Source organism: Sus scrofa, chromosome 9, assembly GCF_054392235.1.
Source record: "Sus scrofa isolate SSC_HxYL_T2T_F1_AM1 chromosome 9, Sscrofa_HxYL_maternal_Yorkshire_Landrace_v2.0, whole genome shotgun sequence".
NCBI classification, from domain to species: Eukaryota; Metazoa; Chordata; class Mammalia; order Artiodactyla; family Suidae; genus Sus; species Sus scrofa.
Genome location: NC_139391.1, coordinates 118,850,157 through 118,867,621, shown reverse-complemented (window position 1 = coordinate 118,867,621; position 17,465 = coordinate 118,850,157). Strand labels below are relative to the sequence as shown.

At 36.8% G+C, this 17,465-nt stretch overlaps 1 protein-coding gene across 39 annotated transcripts in view; it reads right to left on the bottom strand.

Annotated features, from left to right (window-relative positions):
* Positions 1-1,341: 1,341 nt before the first annotated feature.
* Positions 1,342-17,465, bottom strand: part of PRRC2C (proline rich coiled-coil 2C) — a 94,214-nt gene continuing 78,090 nt past the window's right edge. For 6 of the 39 annotated variants that reach the window (XM_005653732.3, XM_005653739.4, XM_005653733.4 and 3 more), the window contains 11 exons: positions 16,739-16,940; positions 14,269-14,472; positions 12,470-12,582; positions 12,081-12,217; positions 9,182-9,413; positions 8,840-8,962; positions 7,347-7,565; positions 6,848-6,951; positions 6,332-6,458; positions 5,262-5,498; positions 1,342-3,279 (listed from right to left, as the gene is read on the bottom strand). In XM_005653732.3, coding sequence (XP_005653789.2) covers positions 3,022-3,279; positions 5,262-5,498; positions 6,332-6,458; positions 6,848-6,951; positions 7,347-7,565; positions 8,840-8,962; positions 9,182-9,413; positions 12,081-12,217; positions 12,470-12,582; positions 14,269-14,472; positions 16,739-16,940 — 1,956 coding nt within the window. In that variant the 3' untranslated portion in view covers positions 1,342-3,021. Of the gene's footprint in view, positions 3,280-3,719; positions 3,773-5,261; positions 5,499-6,331; positions 6,459-6,847; positions 6,952-7,346; positions 7,566-8,839; positions 8,963-9,181; positions 9,414-12,080; positions 12,218-12,469; positions 12,583-14,268; positions 14,473-16,738; positions 16,941-17,465 lie in introns of all 39 variants that reach the window. The other 33 variants (XM_005653736.4, XM_084977596.1, XM_084977592.1 and 30 more) reach the window with 13 other exon arrangements.

Here is a 17,465-nt window from a genome sequence, read left to right as displayed (position 1 = left end):
AAAAAATACCTCATACATTTAGGTTCCCGACAGTCTACTTTTTCAAACCTATGATGTTTCCTCATTCCACCTTCCACATCTTGCCTCTAGCCAAATGTATGCTTGAGCTTTACTTTCTGTAATCTGTATTGTGAAAACAATTAAACACCTTTTCAAACTATACTCTTCTCATTCCCCAACCATACCCCCCTAACACTCTCCTATCATAAAACACAATTTGCTATTAACTAAGGATAAAAATATGTTCTCTTTTCCCTTACCAGAGGAGTTCAAAGGGCAGAGAATGCTGAGGTTATGTGACCAAGTCTATCGTCAACCTCTAGCTGAAATATCTTTTAGGTTACTGTTGAACTCAAGAGATAAGATTTAGATGACCAACTGGAGAAGATATGTGTACACAGATATCTTACTTTCACTGACTAGACTTTCACTGCCATTTTTTTTCCCACTGTACATCTTAGCTGGTAAAGGGCCTAAGGATTAAAGGTTTCAAGCTAACACAATCAACTGAACAGCACACACCTGGTCACTCTCTAAGTCCTACAATTTAGGAGGATTAGAACATTAGAGACAGTGGTAATGGAAGTGAGTTGGCAAGAAGACAAATATACGTAGTGACAATAGCATTTTGGTACAGGTTTGTGTTCCCAACCTTCACCATCATACCAAATTAGAGCACATTTTCAGAAGAATCTGAGACTGAAAATCTTGAACATCAAGGTAGAGTTTATTGGTACTTGGGTATTTTAAATGTTTAAGAATCACAGTATCTGTGAGTAAAGAAGGCACACAGGTTATCAGTAACTGGATTACTAATTTTCCTAAACCTGGGTCTGGAAGCCATGTGTTCTCGAGATGGGATTTTAGGCAACTGAAATCCTTCAATATTTCACAAATTGAGTAAATGGTAAAACAAATTGCCCTACATTCTGCTTGTGTGGGTGATGATGGCTATGAATATGCTAGCAAAAATATGAGAAAGATTTCTCTTTTCCTCCTTTTATTTTTTTGGCTGCACCTGCTGCATGCAGAAGTTCTCTGGCCAGGGATCAAACTCATGCCACACCAGTAACAATGCCAGGTCCTTAACCTGCTGAGCCACCAGGGAACTTCTTGACAGTTTTCAACATGAGTATCGCTACCCTGAGAACAGGGGCCATGACTATTATCCTCTTCAACGACCTTTATTTTGACTGAATAAGTTTTGTACTTCTTGAAAGTCAGAAATCAAGTTCTGGGATGATAATTTTTTCCTAGAGCATAATACAGTCTGGATTGTTCTTTTTGGTACTTGACAAACTTCTTGCTTCAGATTTTAGGAATGGATAAGAAGCTCCAAGATTCATTATTTAGAGAATACTTTATTAGTTTCTGTAATCAAACCCATGTAGATAAGACCTTACATATTTAATACAGTGCGTTACCCCTGTACAAATGGAAAAAATTATGTTTAACGTTTCTAGACCAATATGGCTGTTAATTTCTGTACAATGCCAACCCAACACGGTACAACTGAGATACTTTTTCCAAAGTTGACAGCACAGCTAAAGTTTCCAAAAATTCAAATTATATATATATGTATATATATATATAGATTTATTTATTTATTTATATAAAAAGACCAATAGCAGTATGTTATGCATCAATAGCAGCAATAGCTTTTCCAGGTTCTGCAGTCATCTGAACAAAATTATAGAGACAACTAGCACACTCCATTTAAAAAAAAAAAAAAGAAAAAGAAAAAAAAAGGTAAAAAAACAAAACCCCAGAAAACAACAAAATTTTGTTACTGTCGTGGTACCTGGCACCATTTTTTTTTAATTAGCTTCTCAATCATCATCTGGAAAGAAAACATTCTAGAATAACGTCATTAAAAACAGCTCTGATAAAGCACAGTCACTACTACATATCATAAAGCAGGTACAAGATATTTTACATTCACAGAGGTATGATACAGTACTGTCCTACATCTATAATACTAGAGGATATAATTAAAAAGGCATTATTCGAGACTTGATTCTACTTTTCCAGCAGAGGGCCCAAAGGATGGTTATGACACAGCTCTGGTACAGAAATGCACCTTCTTAGATAGAATATCCTTTCTTTAGTGGCACAGCTCTAGGTACTCACTGCTCTTCATGAACATCAGTTAAAAACCGTTTTAAAAATAAACAAAACCCACCACTGGATTCATACAAAGATGACTCTGTAGAGGCAAGCAAGACTCAGGTGACCTAACTAGTATTTGACCAGCTCTGATGTTTCTGAATGCTAAGAGCTCCATGGAAGAAAGGAGATGCCAAGTAGCACTTCAAAGCTTCAGGCCACAACCAAAACACAGCATCATTTCAAACAGAAGCAGTAGCCAAACATTGCCCATATGGATATGTTCGAGGATGAATATATCATCATCTGCTCACTCATCCGGGAAGAAGGGGAGATCAGTTACTGTACTTTGATTGTGTTCAACTCAATCACCATGTTATAAAAATAGCAAGCTGCCATAATAAAAAATAAGGCTCCTCTATCCAGCACCAGTTATCTTCTGTTCTTCACCACCAAACCTATAAATGCTATATCACCACATTAAAAGAACACAAGGGAGCAAAGAAATCACATCTGATGTCTTAACTGAGATCAGTACACTGTTCGGGCTGAGCTATTTCTCTGCAGTTTATTTCCCTCATATTTCTGGTATTTTATCTAACCATAAGGATTTTAGTTCTAAGTTATATGCACTCCAGGAATGTGTGCACATATGAATATATAAATTCTGACTGAAGATGCATGGCCATCAACAGAGTGCATGTTACATAGTGGGTGCAAGCTGGCAAAGCCTCATTTTACTGGTGTAGCAGCTGTGTGTCAGTGTAAATTGCTCCTATGTCCCTTGTGCACCTCTAGGCTCTGGAGAGGATAATGTCAGAGACCACTTTACCCTTTTGGCTACTGGCATTATCTGACTTCATTCTCCCTCTTTCCCTTCTCCCCTCCCCAACCCTCTGCAATAAACCATAGCCTTTAAGATTTTGTTTCTTCAGTTTTGATCGCCTGAGGTTTGATTGGTCCAGTTCTAACAGGTTTGGTGGCTATGGTGGGTGCAGGGGGTGGCTTTTCTTCTACTTTTTCCTGACAGACACCAGGAGGGTCTGTCAGTGTTTCAGAAGGTTTACTTGTATCACTGTCCACTTTCTGGGCTTTGCTTCCTATCTGTTTGTTCTGTTGCTGTTCAGAGAAGAACCGTTGCGTGGACTGAAGAACCTCTGCTCTCTGCTTTGCCTTAAAAAATGAGAAACAGAAACTGAAAACGCTGCAGTATTACCAAAGCCTGTCATTCAATCTCAATTCAAATTCTTTTACCAATCACAAATCAGTCTTCCCCATGTTGGTTTGTCCCCAAAGTACCTCAATGATCTTTCGGCTTTTAATGGATAGATTTCTTCCTAACTTTGAAAATATTCCATGTGACTTTTCAAAAAACATTTGAAAAGAACAGGACCACCTCCCACCATCTTTTCAAAGTTTGCCCTTTTATAAAACAATAAAATAGAAATTGCTCTTGGTTTTTATCTTTTTTGGATCAAAGCTTATTAGTATCAAATTTTATTTGGGGAGCCTGCTTGCAAATTTGAAAACATATATGTAATACTTTAAACTTCTAGTTATCAATATGTGGTCTACAATAAAATGAAAAGGAAGCACTTATATTGTGGCATTACCAACACCTAGGACCAAATGTCTTGTGGCTGAGTCCTCTTCCCACAGCTCTCTTCTGCAGGGGAAGAGCATCAGAAATTAGTAACTACAACTTCACTTGATCACTAAGTTCTGATCGCTCCTACCACATTCTGAGCTGGTAAAATTATTTCCTAGTTTTATTGACTCTGTGCCCCCAAAGAATATACTTACGTCAATCTGTAAATTATACCACTGTAACATACACAATTAAAACTAAAGTTTCTACACCTCTTGCACATAACAAATGCCCTTTATGTTCTACAGGTAACCTGTACTATTCAAAGCTCTGAAGCAATTTTTATGAAATTTGTACCCTTCCCCACCCCATTAGTTAGTTCTAATGCCATTTCCACCATGGGCATGTATGAAAATCAAGTGCCAAGATGGCAGGAGAAGAACTGGATATCAAAGCCAGATAGTTCCCAAAGATGTATTTTTAATAGTTATGAACGAATGGCTATCCTAGGCACACATCCTTAGTAAAAGTGGGTAATATTTAACAAGAGTTTCATGGCAGGGTAGTCTTTAAATCTGATCACTCATCAGCAACAAGGGATATCAATCCAGAAAGAAACTTTGGTCAGTCAACCGAATTTTCTCACAGGATTGTCATAAACACGTTTCTCATTAAGAGTAAAGCATTATCATGGGCATTTTCCCTTTGAAGGCCGTAAGGTTTTTTTTTGTTCTAGTCTGACCTGATACGTAGTGACAAAATTGGCAAAACTACTAGGCCCGCTAGTCAAGTCTAAGTAAATATAATATAGAAAGAAACCAGCTAGCTGTACAGGCAGACAGGTAAGATTTATGCTATAAAAACTGTCCCCACACAGACTCCTAAAGGCACCCTTCTGCATTAGTAAACTTCATGTTAATCAGTGCCTTTTATCATGAAGGATCCCAAAGTGCTTTTTGAGTTCTTCATCTACAACTATACAATCTGTTGTGAAATACGGCCATCTCAGATGGCACACATTAAAAAAAGCATATGAAACCAGTTTGAGAAGAAAACTATACTTGGAAGACTTAGGAGGGAAGAAAAATCAAGATATGTAATATGCCTTACCCATTCCAGAGTTTTCACATAACCATGCTTTATATTTCAGGATTAGGGGATGGAGATGGGGTAGGAAGGAGGGGAAAAGAAAAAGAAAAAAGAAAACGGGGACGCCTATAATAATTCATTTTACTTATTTGCTCTTCAAAAAAACATAGCAGCTAAACTCAGATCTCCCTCAAATATTTATTTTATAAGCAATTCATTTGGCCACAGTTTAAATTAAAATGTTATTAAACTTGTTTGCTGACTATAGTTGCAAAAAAACAAAAACATAAAAAAAATGGGAGGGGGAATAGGAGAACAAAAAGGAAATTAAAAAAGGGGGGGGATGAATAAAAGTAGTTAGTTGATTAAATCGGCTAAGACAATGAATGCCTGGATACGTGGTTACGGGTCTAGAGGCATCTTAAGACATGGTTCAGAGACAGATTCTTGCTCTGTTGGCTGTTAACACTGTACTAACCTTCATGTCTTGTTCAGCCTTCAACGCAGCCTGGGCCTGATTACCTCTGACTCCAGATAGTGATCCACAAGGACCCCTGGCTACATGTGGCAAACGAGCATGGCTCATGAGGCCTGTGGTCAGCGGAGGAGGCATCTGACTGGCCAGTGCCATTGGTGGCCTCTGAACAGGCGCTGGGAAGGTGTTAGTATGTGGGGCTCTTACCAATGGAGGGACCAGGTTAGGCTGAGAGAGAATCTGAGTGAAAAAAACAAAACATACAACATTGAACTGTTAAAAAAAAAAAAATTGCCAACTAGACCAGGTTGGCTTATCCCAGAGTAAATCTGTGCCCATTCTGCTAGTGAAAGGAAGTGTATGGGTTTGTGCCATTCTATCACAAGGATCAAGAACAAGCAGGCCATGCTTGGAGAATCTAACAGAAAAATTAGGCAAAGCATGCTATGACACTTCAGTTCATTCTAGCATTTCAGCTACAAATTGTGAAAGGGAGATAGAAAGGCTATTAGGATATCTTTTAAAAAAGATATAACTGCAGAAAAGGCACATACCTATACCAAACATAATCTGAAGATAAATGAAAATAGTACTAATTCAACAAGTATGTGAGAATTCTTATTAATTTTAGTTATTCCTCCCATATGATCAGCAAAGGAAAGAGAAGCAAACATTTTTACACATAAATTAGAGTATCTACCTCAACTATGTAGAGTTATCTTAAAGAAAACAAACCAAAAAAAAACCCCTACTTTAAACTTAGAAAATATTAAGCACTGGGACCCTTCTCTGAAAAGCCAACTTCTTCAAAAAGATAAAAGGATCAGGACTGAAACAAATTATCAGAGCTGTGTGGGGAATCTTTTGACTATATTTCTATTGTCTGCTTTAGAACCATATGGTTACTACTTGTGTCTAGTTAAAATCTGTAGAGAGTATATTTGAACATCAAAAATTTACTAAAAACTGCTTCTAAGTTGGTTATAGTACGGCAAGATTACAAAATCAGAATTAACCAGATTAGTAATCACTTACAAGTAAATAATACTCATTTCTCACTTATATCTGCCCACCTGGGGTGCAAACTGTGTAGGAAATGGTTGTGTCATTCTCACAGTGGCAGGGGCTGACTGGAACTGCTTCTGATAGACAATGCTGTTCATCTTGCTGGACTGGCTATTTGGACTTGTGGAAGTAGCCCTTGGAAAGAAGCCATCACTGGTCAGTACAAGAGTGCCACATAAATAATGCTGGTAGATTTTTAGAGACATTATCTTGGCAGATTCATCATACTTGGTAGTTGATGAAAATTTACAAAAGTTAGTCACCAAATAGTAGGATAGCAGATCCAGAGACAATGGAGGTGAAGACAGACAGGAGAAGGCAAAGCAGCTATATTTTTCTCTGGGTTAAACTTTTTTCTTAAAATAGAGTATAACAAATAAGTTCTTAATTATTTAACAGCTTAACACTTTGGATAAATTATCAGAATATTTTGTGCTTAATGTAGGAAAGGTGACATTTACACATCTAACAAATGGGCTCAGTCATTTGGAAATTCTATAAGCGAATTTAAATGCCCATTTTACCGGAAAGGACTAGATGTTGGTGTGGTGCTTCTACCGCTGATTGGCGGTGTGCCTGGCTTTATATCAATGCCACTTCCAAAGGCTTTTAGTTCCATTTCAGACATCTGAAAAAGAGTATAAAATAAACTTAACATTTCTACAACTCCATAAACTAAAGTGCTGGATTTAGTATTCTATGTATGATAACTTCATCTAGCAAAGAACCTGAGTACAAAAATCCTATTGGGTTTTAAGTATCATGGAATTATCAGGGCCAAATTTGTGGCTGAAATGTCTAACAGACTGTGCAAATTCAATTCTTCCACAAAATTTATGAATTTTTTGTTATTAGGGAAAAACCAAAGGGGGCCAAATACATTAACAGTGAGTAGCTAAAAAATAAATATACTGAGCTTTGACATTTCCTGGAGGGCAGTTAAAACTGATGCATTTTATTTTTACAGACTACACAGATGGCCTTAAATTCCTGAAGAAAGTGGGCAAATTTCTCTTTACTCACTTTTCCTGTGGTTGCAATCATGCTATGCTGTGTTCCAGCAGGAATTAATCCCCTGAAAGGCTGGCTTACTTGTGCAGGACGACTCAGGCTCTGGGCCTGTGCTTGTGCGGTGGTATGCTGTAATGGGGGCTGAAGAGTCTGAGGCAGAGCAATTAAAGGTTGCCCCGTAGATCCAAAATTAGGTAAGGAAAGCTGGGATGCTGGTAAAGGTACTGTAACCTAGAAAATAAGCAAATAGAAACTGTAGCAACTTGCTTCCACTTGTATACATGCCTTTTAATTATATACATGACTCTTCAAATACTTTTGAGTAAGGTTTTAAACAGAATATTTCAATCTATTAAAATATTTCACATATCAATGTTTTTGCTTAGTAACTATCTCCATTCTTTTATTAAAAGCTCAACAAAACTATCTCCATTCTTTTATTAATGTTGAATAAAAGTTCAATAAAACTATCTCCCTTCTTCTACTAGAAGTGCAACAATAAAACAGATTAGCAGTGGAGAAATTATATATACATGAAATAATTAAGACTATCTTTGAATTAATCTATATATCAGATAAAATATAGTAAAATCAAGATGATACAATTTAGGAAAGTGGTTACCACTTTCATTTTTACCAGACATTTTTATACTGTGTGGTCAAAATGAGCTTTGACAAAAAACAAAACAAAAAAACTCAAAAAAATTCCAGTTTTCATATAAACTATTTAATTGAAATGTCAATAATGCGATATTTTTTGAATTGTCATACCCTCAATACCCACCAAAAATAGCTATGAGAGGAATTCCTTGGTGGCCTAGTGGTTAAAAATTTGGTGTTGGGACTACTGTGGCAAAGGTTCCATCCCAGACTTGGGAGTTTCTGCATGTCACGGGTGAAACAACCCCACCCACGCCACCCCAAAGAAAGCTACGAGAAAATGCTAAGTTGCTTGCCTCTCTCCTCCAGTCTTCCACCAACTTCAGAGTAAGCTGATTAATGACACTGCTGGAGGAGATAGTTTCATAAAAACATAGAATTTTCACTGAAAATTATTATTGCATTCATATACTTAAGAAAAGTGAATGTCATTTAACTCTGTCATGCTTTGCCACACAGTCCTATGTATTACATTAACTGGTGTGGTGGTCCTCAAAGCCTTCCTTCATCTCTAGTGCAGATGGGCAAAGCATTTATGACACATGTAACTGCATATCCTGACAATGGTTTTCAGATTTTTATATCTGTGGAATCTTTTGTTAAATGATTACATGGAATCCATTTTAAAAAGAGGTAAAAAGTATAACCGATTCAAGCTGGGGTGGGGAGAGGGGTGGTGTAGGACTGAAGCATGTGGACACTATGGAATTCCTAGGACACCTCAGAGAAAAGACTAAAATCACCGCATCACTTCCCCATCTTGGTTCTACTTAAATTCTCCAATAATAACAAAAGCAAGAGAAACAACAACAATAAAAATGATAAAGAAAATTAAGGAAATTTACCATGCCATAGTTTACCTGCTGGAGAGCACTCGGTGACTGGGCAGTGTTATAAAAATTTGTCTGACCAGGCTGTTGTACTTGTCCAGAATAAAGATTTGAAGCCTGGGTAAGATTCGCTCTGGCCTAGAAAATATTTTGTAAGAAAATAGCAGTAAGACAAAAAACTTCCAATTCAGATAGCAAGGTTACGGCTTCAAAGCAATCTCTAAGAATTTTAGCATTAGAAAGGAAGATCTTGGTTTTTCATGGTGTCAAAAACATTTTTTCTTTAAAAACTGTTTCCTTAAATAATCTGCTGCATAGGAAAATAAAGACAGTACGTGATTCTGATCCCTGCCTTACCTGAAGAAGATGTGTATCAATCAGCTGGGAACCTCCTAGTCCTGATGCCTGACCCAGCTGATGTTCATACAATATTGGAATAGGCTGAGTATTTGACGTTTGTTGAAAGGCAAGACCCGACTGTGCCTTGGCAAGTTCCTGGTGTTGGACAGCTGGAAAGTTATGGATGGCAGTACCAGAAAGCACCACAGATGGCTGGGATAGATTGCTTTGCATGAAGGCTGGCTGGGATCTGCAGAAGCATTAAAAAGGTTTGTGTTTTAGAAGTCAAATCTATCTGGAATCTTAAGAATGAGTATCCCAAATAACCAGGTACTCTAATTAGCATATTTAAAAAGGCAGAGAATACAGACTATGTCTAAAGCACTTGTTTCAAGATTTAGAGTCCTGGGAGTTCCTGTTATGGCTTAGCGGGTTAAGAATCTGACTAATATCCATGAGGATGTGGGTCTGATCCGTGGCCTCGCTCAGTGGGTTAAGGATCTGGTGTTGCCGTGGCTGTAGCGTAGGCTGGCAGCTGCAGCTTTGATCTGACCCCTAGCCTGGGAACTTCCACATGCTGCAGGTACACGAAGCAAGGTAGGAAGGGAGGGTGCACATCTTTCCCATATATAGGAGGTCTCAAGACCTCTATGGAATGTAGCAGAGTAGTAGTTCACATTGGGATTACCTACAAAGTTCTGTTTTGTTAACTTAAGTACAATGGACTAATAATAAGTCAAGTTAACATCTGTCACCATACATATTTACAACATTTTTTTCCTTCTTATGAGAACTTTTAAGATCTACTCTCTTAGTAGTTCAAATATGCAACACAGTCGTATGGCCAAAGGGCATAAAACTCCTCTGTTATAAAATAAATCATGGGAATGTAATGTATAGCATGGTGACTACAGTGTATAACAGGCTGAAATCTAACCACAGACTGCCCTATTATTTCTGTGATGGAGGATCGAATTTTCACACCTGCGGTAGGAACAAAATCCACTGAGCAGAAATGCCAGTCTAGGGTCATAAGTAATCTTTACAATATCTACATATAATTCCTCTCAAATAGAAAATGTGAAAACATAAGTATGCTGTTAAAACCACCCTGTTCTGATAGAAATTAATTAATTCAAGGATCCTCTGTTAGTAAACACTATGCTAATTAGCTTAAGAGCAAGAAACAGCAGAGTGATGTGGTAGGGATACAAACAACCACCTTCAAAGTCAAAACTGGTGCTTTCTAAGAAGCCACTTGCCACAATTACATACATAGCCTGTATTATATTTTTATTGAACAGGTCTGATCTTAAAAGTACTTCTTTCAAGACAATTATTAAACACGGGGTACAAATACAGAATGTCAGTATATTGCTAATCCATCTATCATGCCCATGGAAGACATCATTAATTGATCACTGAACTTTTTAACAGAGCTGAAAAGCAGCTGCAAACTTTTTAAAACAATGTTTCAAACTGCCAGTACCAACGAAAAGGAAATGGGTTTGTGAGATTAAATCTGTTTGCTATTTCTAAATCTGTTGAAGTTTAAAACGAAAGTGAGAGCCACATTTATTAAGTTCATTAATAATTCTGCTCCTTTGAGAAAGTTTGATCAGCCAAGCCTACCTTCTTTTAGCAGTAAAACATGTGATCTGAAAGAAGTAAATTATACCACTGATGCTAACTTCTTATGGAAATTCTACTTGAACCATTTCAACAACAAATTTCTAAAAGCAAATGCCTAATTTTGCAACCTTCTTTAAACTAGATGTCCTGAAAGGAATTTATTTTTCTTTTTGATGGTTTAGGGTCATAAAGTATCAACAGGTCCATAGAGTATCAATGACAGGTATACCATGATGATGAATGAGCTATGCTGTCACTGCTATCATTCATTCTCACCTTATCCTTCCAATCTCATTAAGTTGAAGATGAGAGAAAACCTGGGTTAAATCCAGGCTCTGCCACTTATTTGAAATGTAATATTAGGTTAAACAAACAAAACCCATCCTCTTCAAATGTCAATTGTGGATGACTTAATCTACTATATACGGTTTTGTGAAAACTAAGTAAGTTAGTGCATATAAAGGGCTGAATAACTATCATATATAAGGAAAGATCAATAAAGATCAATTTTCATTACTTGCTTAATTACAAAGATAATTTACAGCAAATCTTTCAAAGGAATGGTTTCCTCTATGCTACTCAGCATACTCATCACCACTTCCATTGTCAGACACTCTACTTCTCTCTTGTATTGTATTCCACTCTGGCCTGTGCCCCCTAACATACTGTTGTCATTTTCCACGCCTCAGCTTTTACAGAGAGCAGGTCTGGATTTATAGCTGTTAGCATCAAGATAGCATTTTCAACTTTTAGGTCCTTTAACAGCTATTTTCTGTGATTTCTAATTTTTATGGGATTGTTGTTAGCCTCCTCTTTAAGAGGCTTTAAGGCTTCACTTTGTTCAATAAAGTCTGACTGAAATTATCAGAGGCTCAATCATGACATATAATCAACACTATTTAATGCAGTCTATAAAAGCTTTTTGAGGGAAGAAGAGGGGTAGGGATATGACAAGAAGGCTCAGGAATTGTGCTGTTCCCAACATCACAACTTTTTTTTTTTTTGGGCATTTCTTGGGCTGCTCCCACGGCATATGGAGCTTCCCAGGTTAGAGGTCTAATTGGAGCTGTAGCCACCAGCCTATGCCAGAGACACAGCAACGCAGGATCCGAGCCGCGTCTGCAACCTACACCACAGCTCATGGCAACGCTGGATCGTTAACCCACTGAGCAAGTGGCAGGGATTGAACCCGCAACCTCATGGTTCCTAGTCGGATTCGTTAACCACTGCGCCACTACGGGAACTCCTGTTCCCAACACTACAAACATAATTTTAAAGGATTTACCTATATGGTTGAAGTGAAGAACTGAATAGTTCCTGAGCCTGGGAAACAGCAGGCCCAGCACCCAGACTCAGTTGGGCTTGATGCTGTCCTTGCAGTGGTGCATATATAGGGATTGGAATCTGCTGAACTGAAGTTGGCTACAATGTAATGAAAAAAATAATACATGAACATTATATACACAAATGATAACACCTGGAAAAATAAAAATTTGATATATGAAACAAAAGATTAATGCTATCTCTGAAAAGTTCCCTTTTCAAACAAACCAAATATAAACATCTAAAATTTCCTTTCAACCCATTACTAGTTCTACATTAAGTCCTAAATACTATTACACCATAAATATGCCAAGAAACAAATATAGGATGGAAGAAGTCTATGATATTTACCTGAGAGAGACCTGGTTGGAAGCCTTGTTGCTGAGCCAAGGAAGGTGGAGCCAATCGTGCATGTTGCGTATTGAATAAATGACTTGTGTCCATATAAAAAGCAGGGATTTGAGCTAGAGATTGGCAAGAAAAACAAATAGTAGTAAGTGTTTAAAATCCAGAATTTTAAAATCAATAACCAAAAACCAAGCTTTGTAGCAGATTTCAAATTACGTTGAGCCCTCTGAAAATTAATACAGTCAAGGAAAAACTAGAAATGTGAAATGATGCAAATGCAAAAAGATGCAAACCTTCTAGCAAACAGGTACATGCAAATTAAAACAATGAAACTCTAGTACTTGGGGTAGGAAAAAATACACACTCATATTCATTCTGCCACTGGGGTATAAATTAGTAAAATTTTACACAATCCACTAAAACTGAAAATGAACTGTCTGTTTACCACCAAATCCACTCCCATTTCAGATTTACCAAGTAGAATTTACCAAAGTATTTCAAAAATAACTGACAATAATTAAAAGAATTTAGTATACAGATTCTTAACAGATTTCTGTTTATATATATTACTTTGCGTTAACGTTTTTATACAACAGTATGTTTTGGAGAACTTCCCATATTGTTTTTAATTTGTTGTCATTAATAAATACTATTGCAATAATGAACACCCTGTATACTTACCTTTGATTAATTAATTGGAACCTTATCATATAGATAAACTGAAACTGTTACTACAGTGAGTATGTACACATAAAATAATACCTGTGATCCTTATAGGTGCTAGGTATTAAATGTGCTGGGTATTATCAATCTTCTTAGTATTTCCCACATGGGAAGACAAATAGCTTCACTGTCCTTTTATTCTGAATTCAAACCATCAGTGAGCTTGAATATTTTTCAATGTTATTCATTAACTCAGATTAACTCTGTGATAATTAGCAGGACAAGTTACCCCCCCCCCCGCCCCGCCTCGAGTATATAATGTTTTTCTTATTCATTGTCCTTAGGTTTGTTCTTCCTCACGAACTTTATCATCAATTTTGTCAGGTGTCAGATAACAAAATCTGCAAATGCTCAAGTCTGTCTCTTATGTAAAATGTACATCATATGAATATAACCTAAGCACATCCTCCCATGTACTTTAAATCATCTCTGTATTACTTACAATACCTAATACAATGTAAATGCTATGTAAACAGGGTACAGAAAATTAAAGCTTTATTTTTTGGAATTTTATGTAATTTTTTCCTGGAAAAAAAAAATTTTTTTTTCTGTCTTTTCTAGGGCCACACCTGCGGCATATGGATATTCCCAGGCTAGGGGTCGAATTGGAGCTGTAGCTGCCGACCTACGCCAGAGCCACAAAAACGTGGGATCCAAGTCACGTCTGCGACCTACACCACAGGCTCACGGCAACGCCAGACTCTGAACCCACTGAGCAAAGCCAGGGATTGAACCTGCAACCTCATGGTTCCTAGTCAGATTCATTGACCACTGTGCCACAACAGGAATTCTTTTCCTGAATATTTTTGATATACTGTTGGCTAAATCCGTAGACTCAGAACCCATGTATATGGACTGTACTGGATACTAATTTGTCTACTAAATGTAACATATGTGCAAGAAACAATTGCCAAGAGCCTCAGAATGTTCATCAAAGAGAGACAGCATGCAATCCTATGAGGAAACATGTTTGCAAAGCAGATAAAAAAAATATTTAAACTTGAAAGGGGAAGAGAAAAATAAGCACTTAAGATGTCTTCATTTTCTACATTCCTTATATTCAATCTTAAAAATCTTACCTGCTGCAGACTGAGACACATAGACTTGTGGACTCTGTTGTTGCTGGGCAATAAGGGAAGGCATACAACTTAACTGTGAAAAATGACTTGCAGAAGGCAGGCTGCTTGTCTGTAATTGTTGGGGTTTTACTTTACAAATATTAGGAGGGTCTGATGTAGTTGTAGATTTTGTACTCAAAGAAGAGGTAGTGTATGTACCAGCTCCTACATTTGGGAGATGGATAAAATAAGGGGGAAATATTAAAGTACCACTGTTGTTCACAGTAAACTCAGCCACCAAGCAGGAACTGGAAAATTAATATTTATGTCCACTATGTACTTATTATGCATTTATTTATATACTACACCTCAGACCAAAAGTGGCTATGAGGTGGCTTATAAAATGAAGATACACAACACCAAATGCAAACAAGACTATAAAATCTGAAGAAATATAAACAGAAAATTAAAATGAGAAAATTTTAAAATAAACTTAGAAAATAAGGAGGCTGAGAGCTGACAGCATTGTTACAGTTTAATCTCAAACTAATATTTAGTTTTTAATTATCACAAAGGATAATTAAGTACCTCATTCATTTATGGCTAGGCATAAATACAAGCACATAAATGGGCCTTGAGAGATTACAATTATTTCTAAAAAGTCACATAAACTTAAGGTTAGATTCCCCCCCCCCCTTTTCTAGCAAAACACCTTAAGGATAATAATCTTCAGAGCTTCATTCATTTATAAATAAATATTTGAACATCCATTAGTGGCCAGGCATCGACATAAGAACATAGAAGGACAAAGTGCTGCTACTTAGAATAATTATTAATATAAAAAACAAATGTAAATTGCTTTTAAAATGTCATATAAACTGAAGGTTATTTCCTTTCTCTCCTTGTACATATACCAGCAAAAACTGATATTTAGTAATACCTTAAAAGCATACAAACTATGAATAAATAAGTAGAATTCTAAAACTTAAGATCTTGAAGGGTCAATTATTTCTGTTGATCAGTTAGCTATAATGACTGCAATACTAGAGAAAAATGACAATACTGATATTTGATACAAAAGAGAGATGGAGTGGTTATCATTATTTTCAGACATCAAATGATGTTCTGCCAAAGAGAGGACCAAGACTGAGATACCTCTGTTCTTCCATTTAAGCCTCTACCAGTAGAATGACTGGGCAGGAAGGTCCTTGTTAAAAATTTACCCTAGTTGAGGGGAGTGTGGGGAAACTAGATCCAAAGGAAACAAAGTAGCTGAGCTCCAAGGAAAGAACCAGGAATCTTCCCCATCCCTTATCTCCTAATCTTCTACCATATGCTCCCCCTGGTACCTTTACAGCCTCACGCCCACCCACCCAAGCAGTCAGGGGCTCACACTGGGAAGCATAATGAAGATGCCTTGCAAATGGATGGTGGGGAGTGCCAAGTGGGTTTAAAGAGGGGAAAATTACAGTTGGAATACTCGTTTAGATTTGTATCTCTGGGTTTATCTTAATACATATTGCAAATAGTATCAAAATAACTATATTACAACCCAAAGACCAGTTCTTCTGGTCCTTAAAACTAGTAGAGAAAGTCAGAACATTGAAAATAATTACTGTAATCATTAAATAGAACTAGTCAAAGAAAGTAAATTCTGTTCTGGACATATTTTACATGTGCTGGAAAGGAGTTTCCCACTGTTCTGGAAACAGAGAATACTAGAAAAGCTTAAAATGACATTTCTATTTTTAATAAACACAGTTATACATATGGTAAAAGGGTACACCTTCCTAAGTCAAATATTTCTGAAATATCTTCTCTGATCCTTTAAGAACAATAAAGCTCCACACGAGAGAGAGAGAGATAGTTCAAAGAAAAGATTATACACTAGCAAAAAAATTTAAGAAAGAAAAACATCTTCTAACTTGGGGTACCGATGGGCTCCCCTTAAAAACAAACTCCCAAATTATGATCTACTCAAATAACACAGGCTGGAAATTCTCTACCCCTAACTCTTCACCAGAAAATAGATTTAGAGCAAGAGCTTCTTCAAATTAGATATAGATCATAAAAAATTTAAAAGCTTTATGATTCTGTGTTATTTCTGAATTGGTCTAATTAGCTGTATATGAGTTAGGTAATATAAATCAAAAGGCAAAATTTACAAAAAAATTTAGAGGAAAAAGATAGAAAGTTTCCTACCAATTGCTTATTAGTATCTGTTTTGGGGGTTGGGGTAGGAAGAAGAGAAGATAAAGAAAGCAAAGTAATTTAGTAAGTCATCAATAAATATTTGCCAAACTAAAACTGGGAGAGGGCAAAGAGGGGAGGAGGTAAAATGCGGCAAATTTATAAAACAGATGATAATTATCTCATGGACAATCTTACCTCTTTTATAAATAATATTTTGGGGGATGGTAAACAGGAAAAGCTCATAAGAAATTTTTAAATAATTTGGGAAATTTAAAGAAAAAGTATAAAAGACTTCTACCTGATAGTGAAGTCGTGGGAGTGACTGAAGCAACAGGAATCTGAGGCATCGATGCACTTGAGAATGAGTTGTAATTAGCAGTGCTTGGTCCACTGGCACTACTGCTGACGCCACTTGCAATTGGAGGTGCTGTGGAAGTTACTGGAGATCCCTTTTCCCTTACATTTGGAGAATTCTCCCATGCCTTACGTGCAGACTCCATCTGCAACAAAATGAACACTTTTTTTTAAAAGCAAAAATAAAAAAAAAATAAAATCACTGCAGCTAACAGAATATACCTATCTACACAAATATATATATATATATATATATATATATATATATAGTCCAAATATAATCTTTCAAAACCCACAAAAATAGAAGATGAGGATCATAAGGCTTTCAAACCTTTCACTTCCCCCTTTATCACTACTCTTTTACTCAAACTGGGAGGCACTGGGCTTTAACTGTCTTTGTAGAGAGCTTGATGAAGACTGGCAAACCAGTGAAATATAAAGCTCTTGTATCATCTAAACATGAACCCCATTCCTACCAGCAAATAAGCAAACAGATATGTCATACCCCTGTTAAGACTGACTTAGGGCTCTAATTCCCGTAGGAAGGACACTAGAGACCCTCCACAAATACCCATTCCCTCCAGTCTTTCTTTTTAAGCCAACAATTCTGAAATGCCAAGTGACAGGCACCTTTTGTTTGGCTGTTGTATGTTTACAGTGCCTTAAAAGGC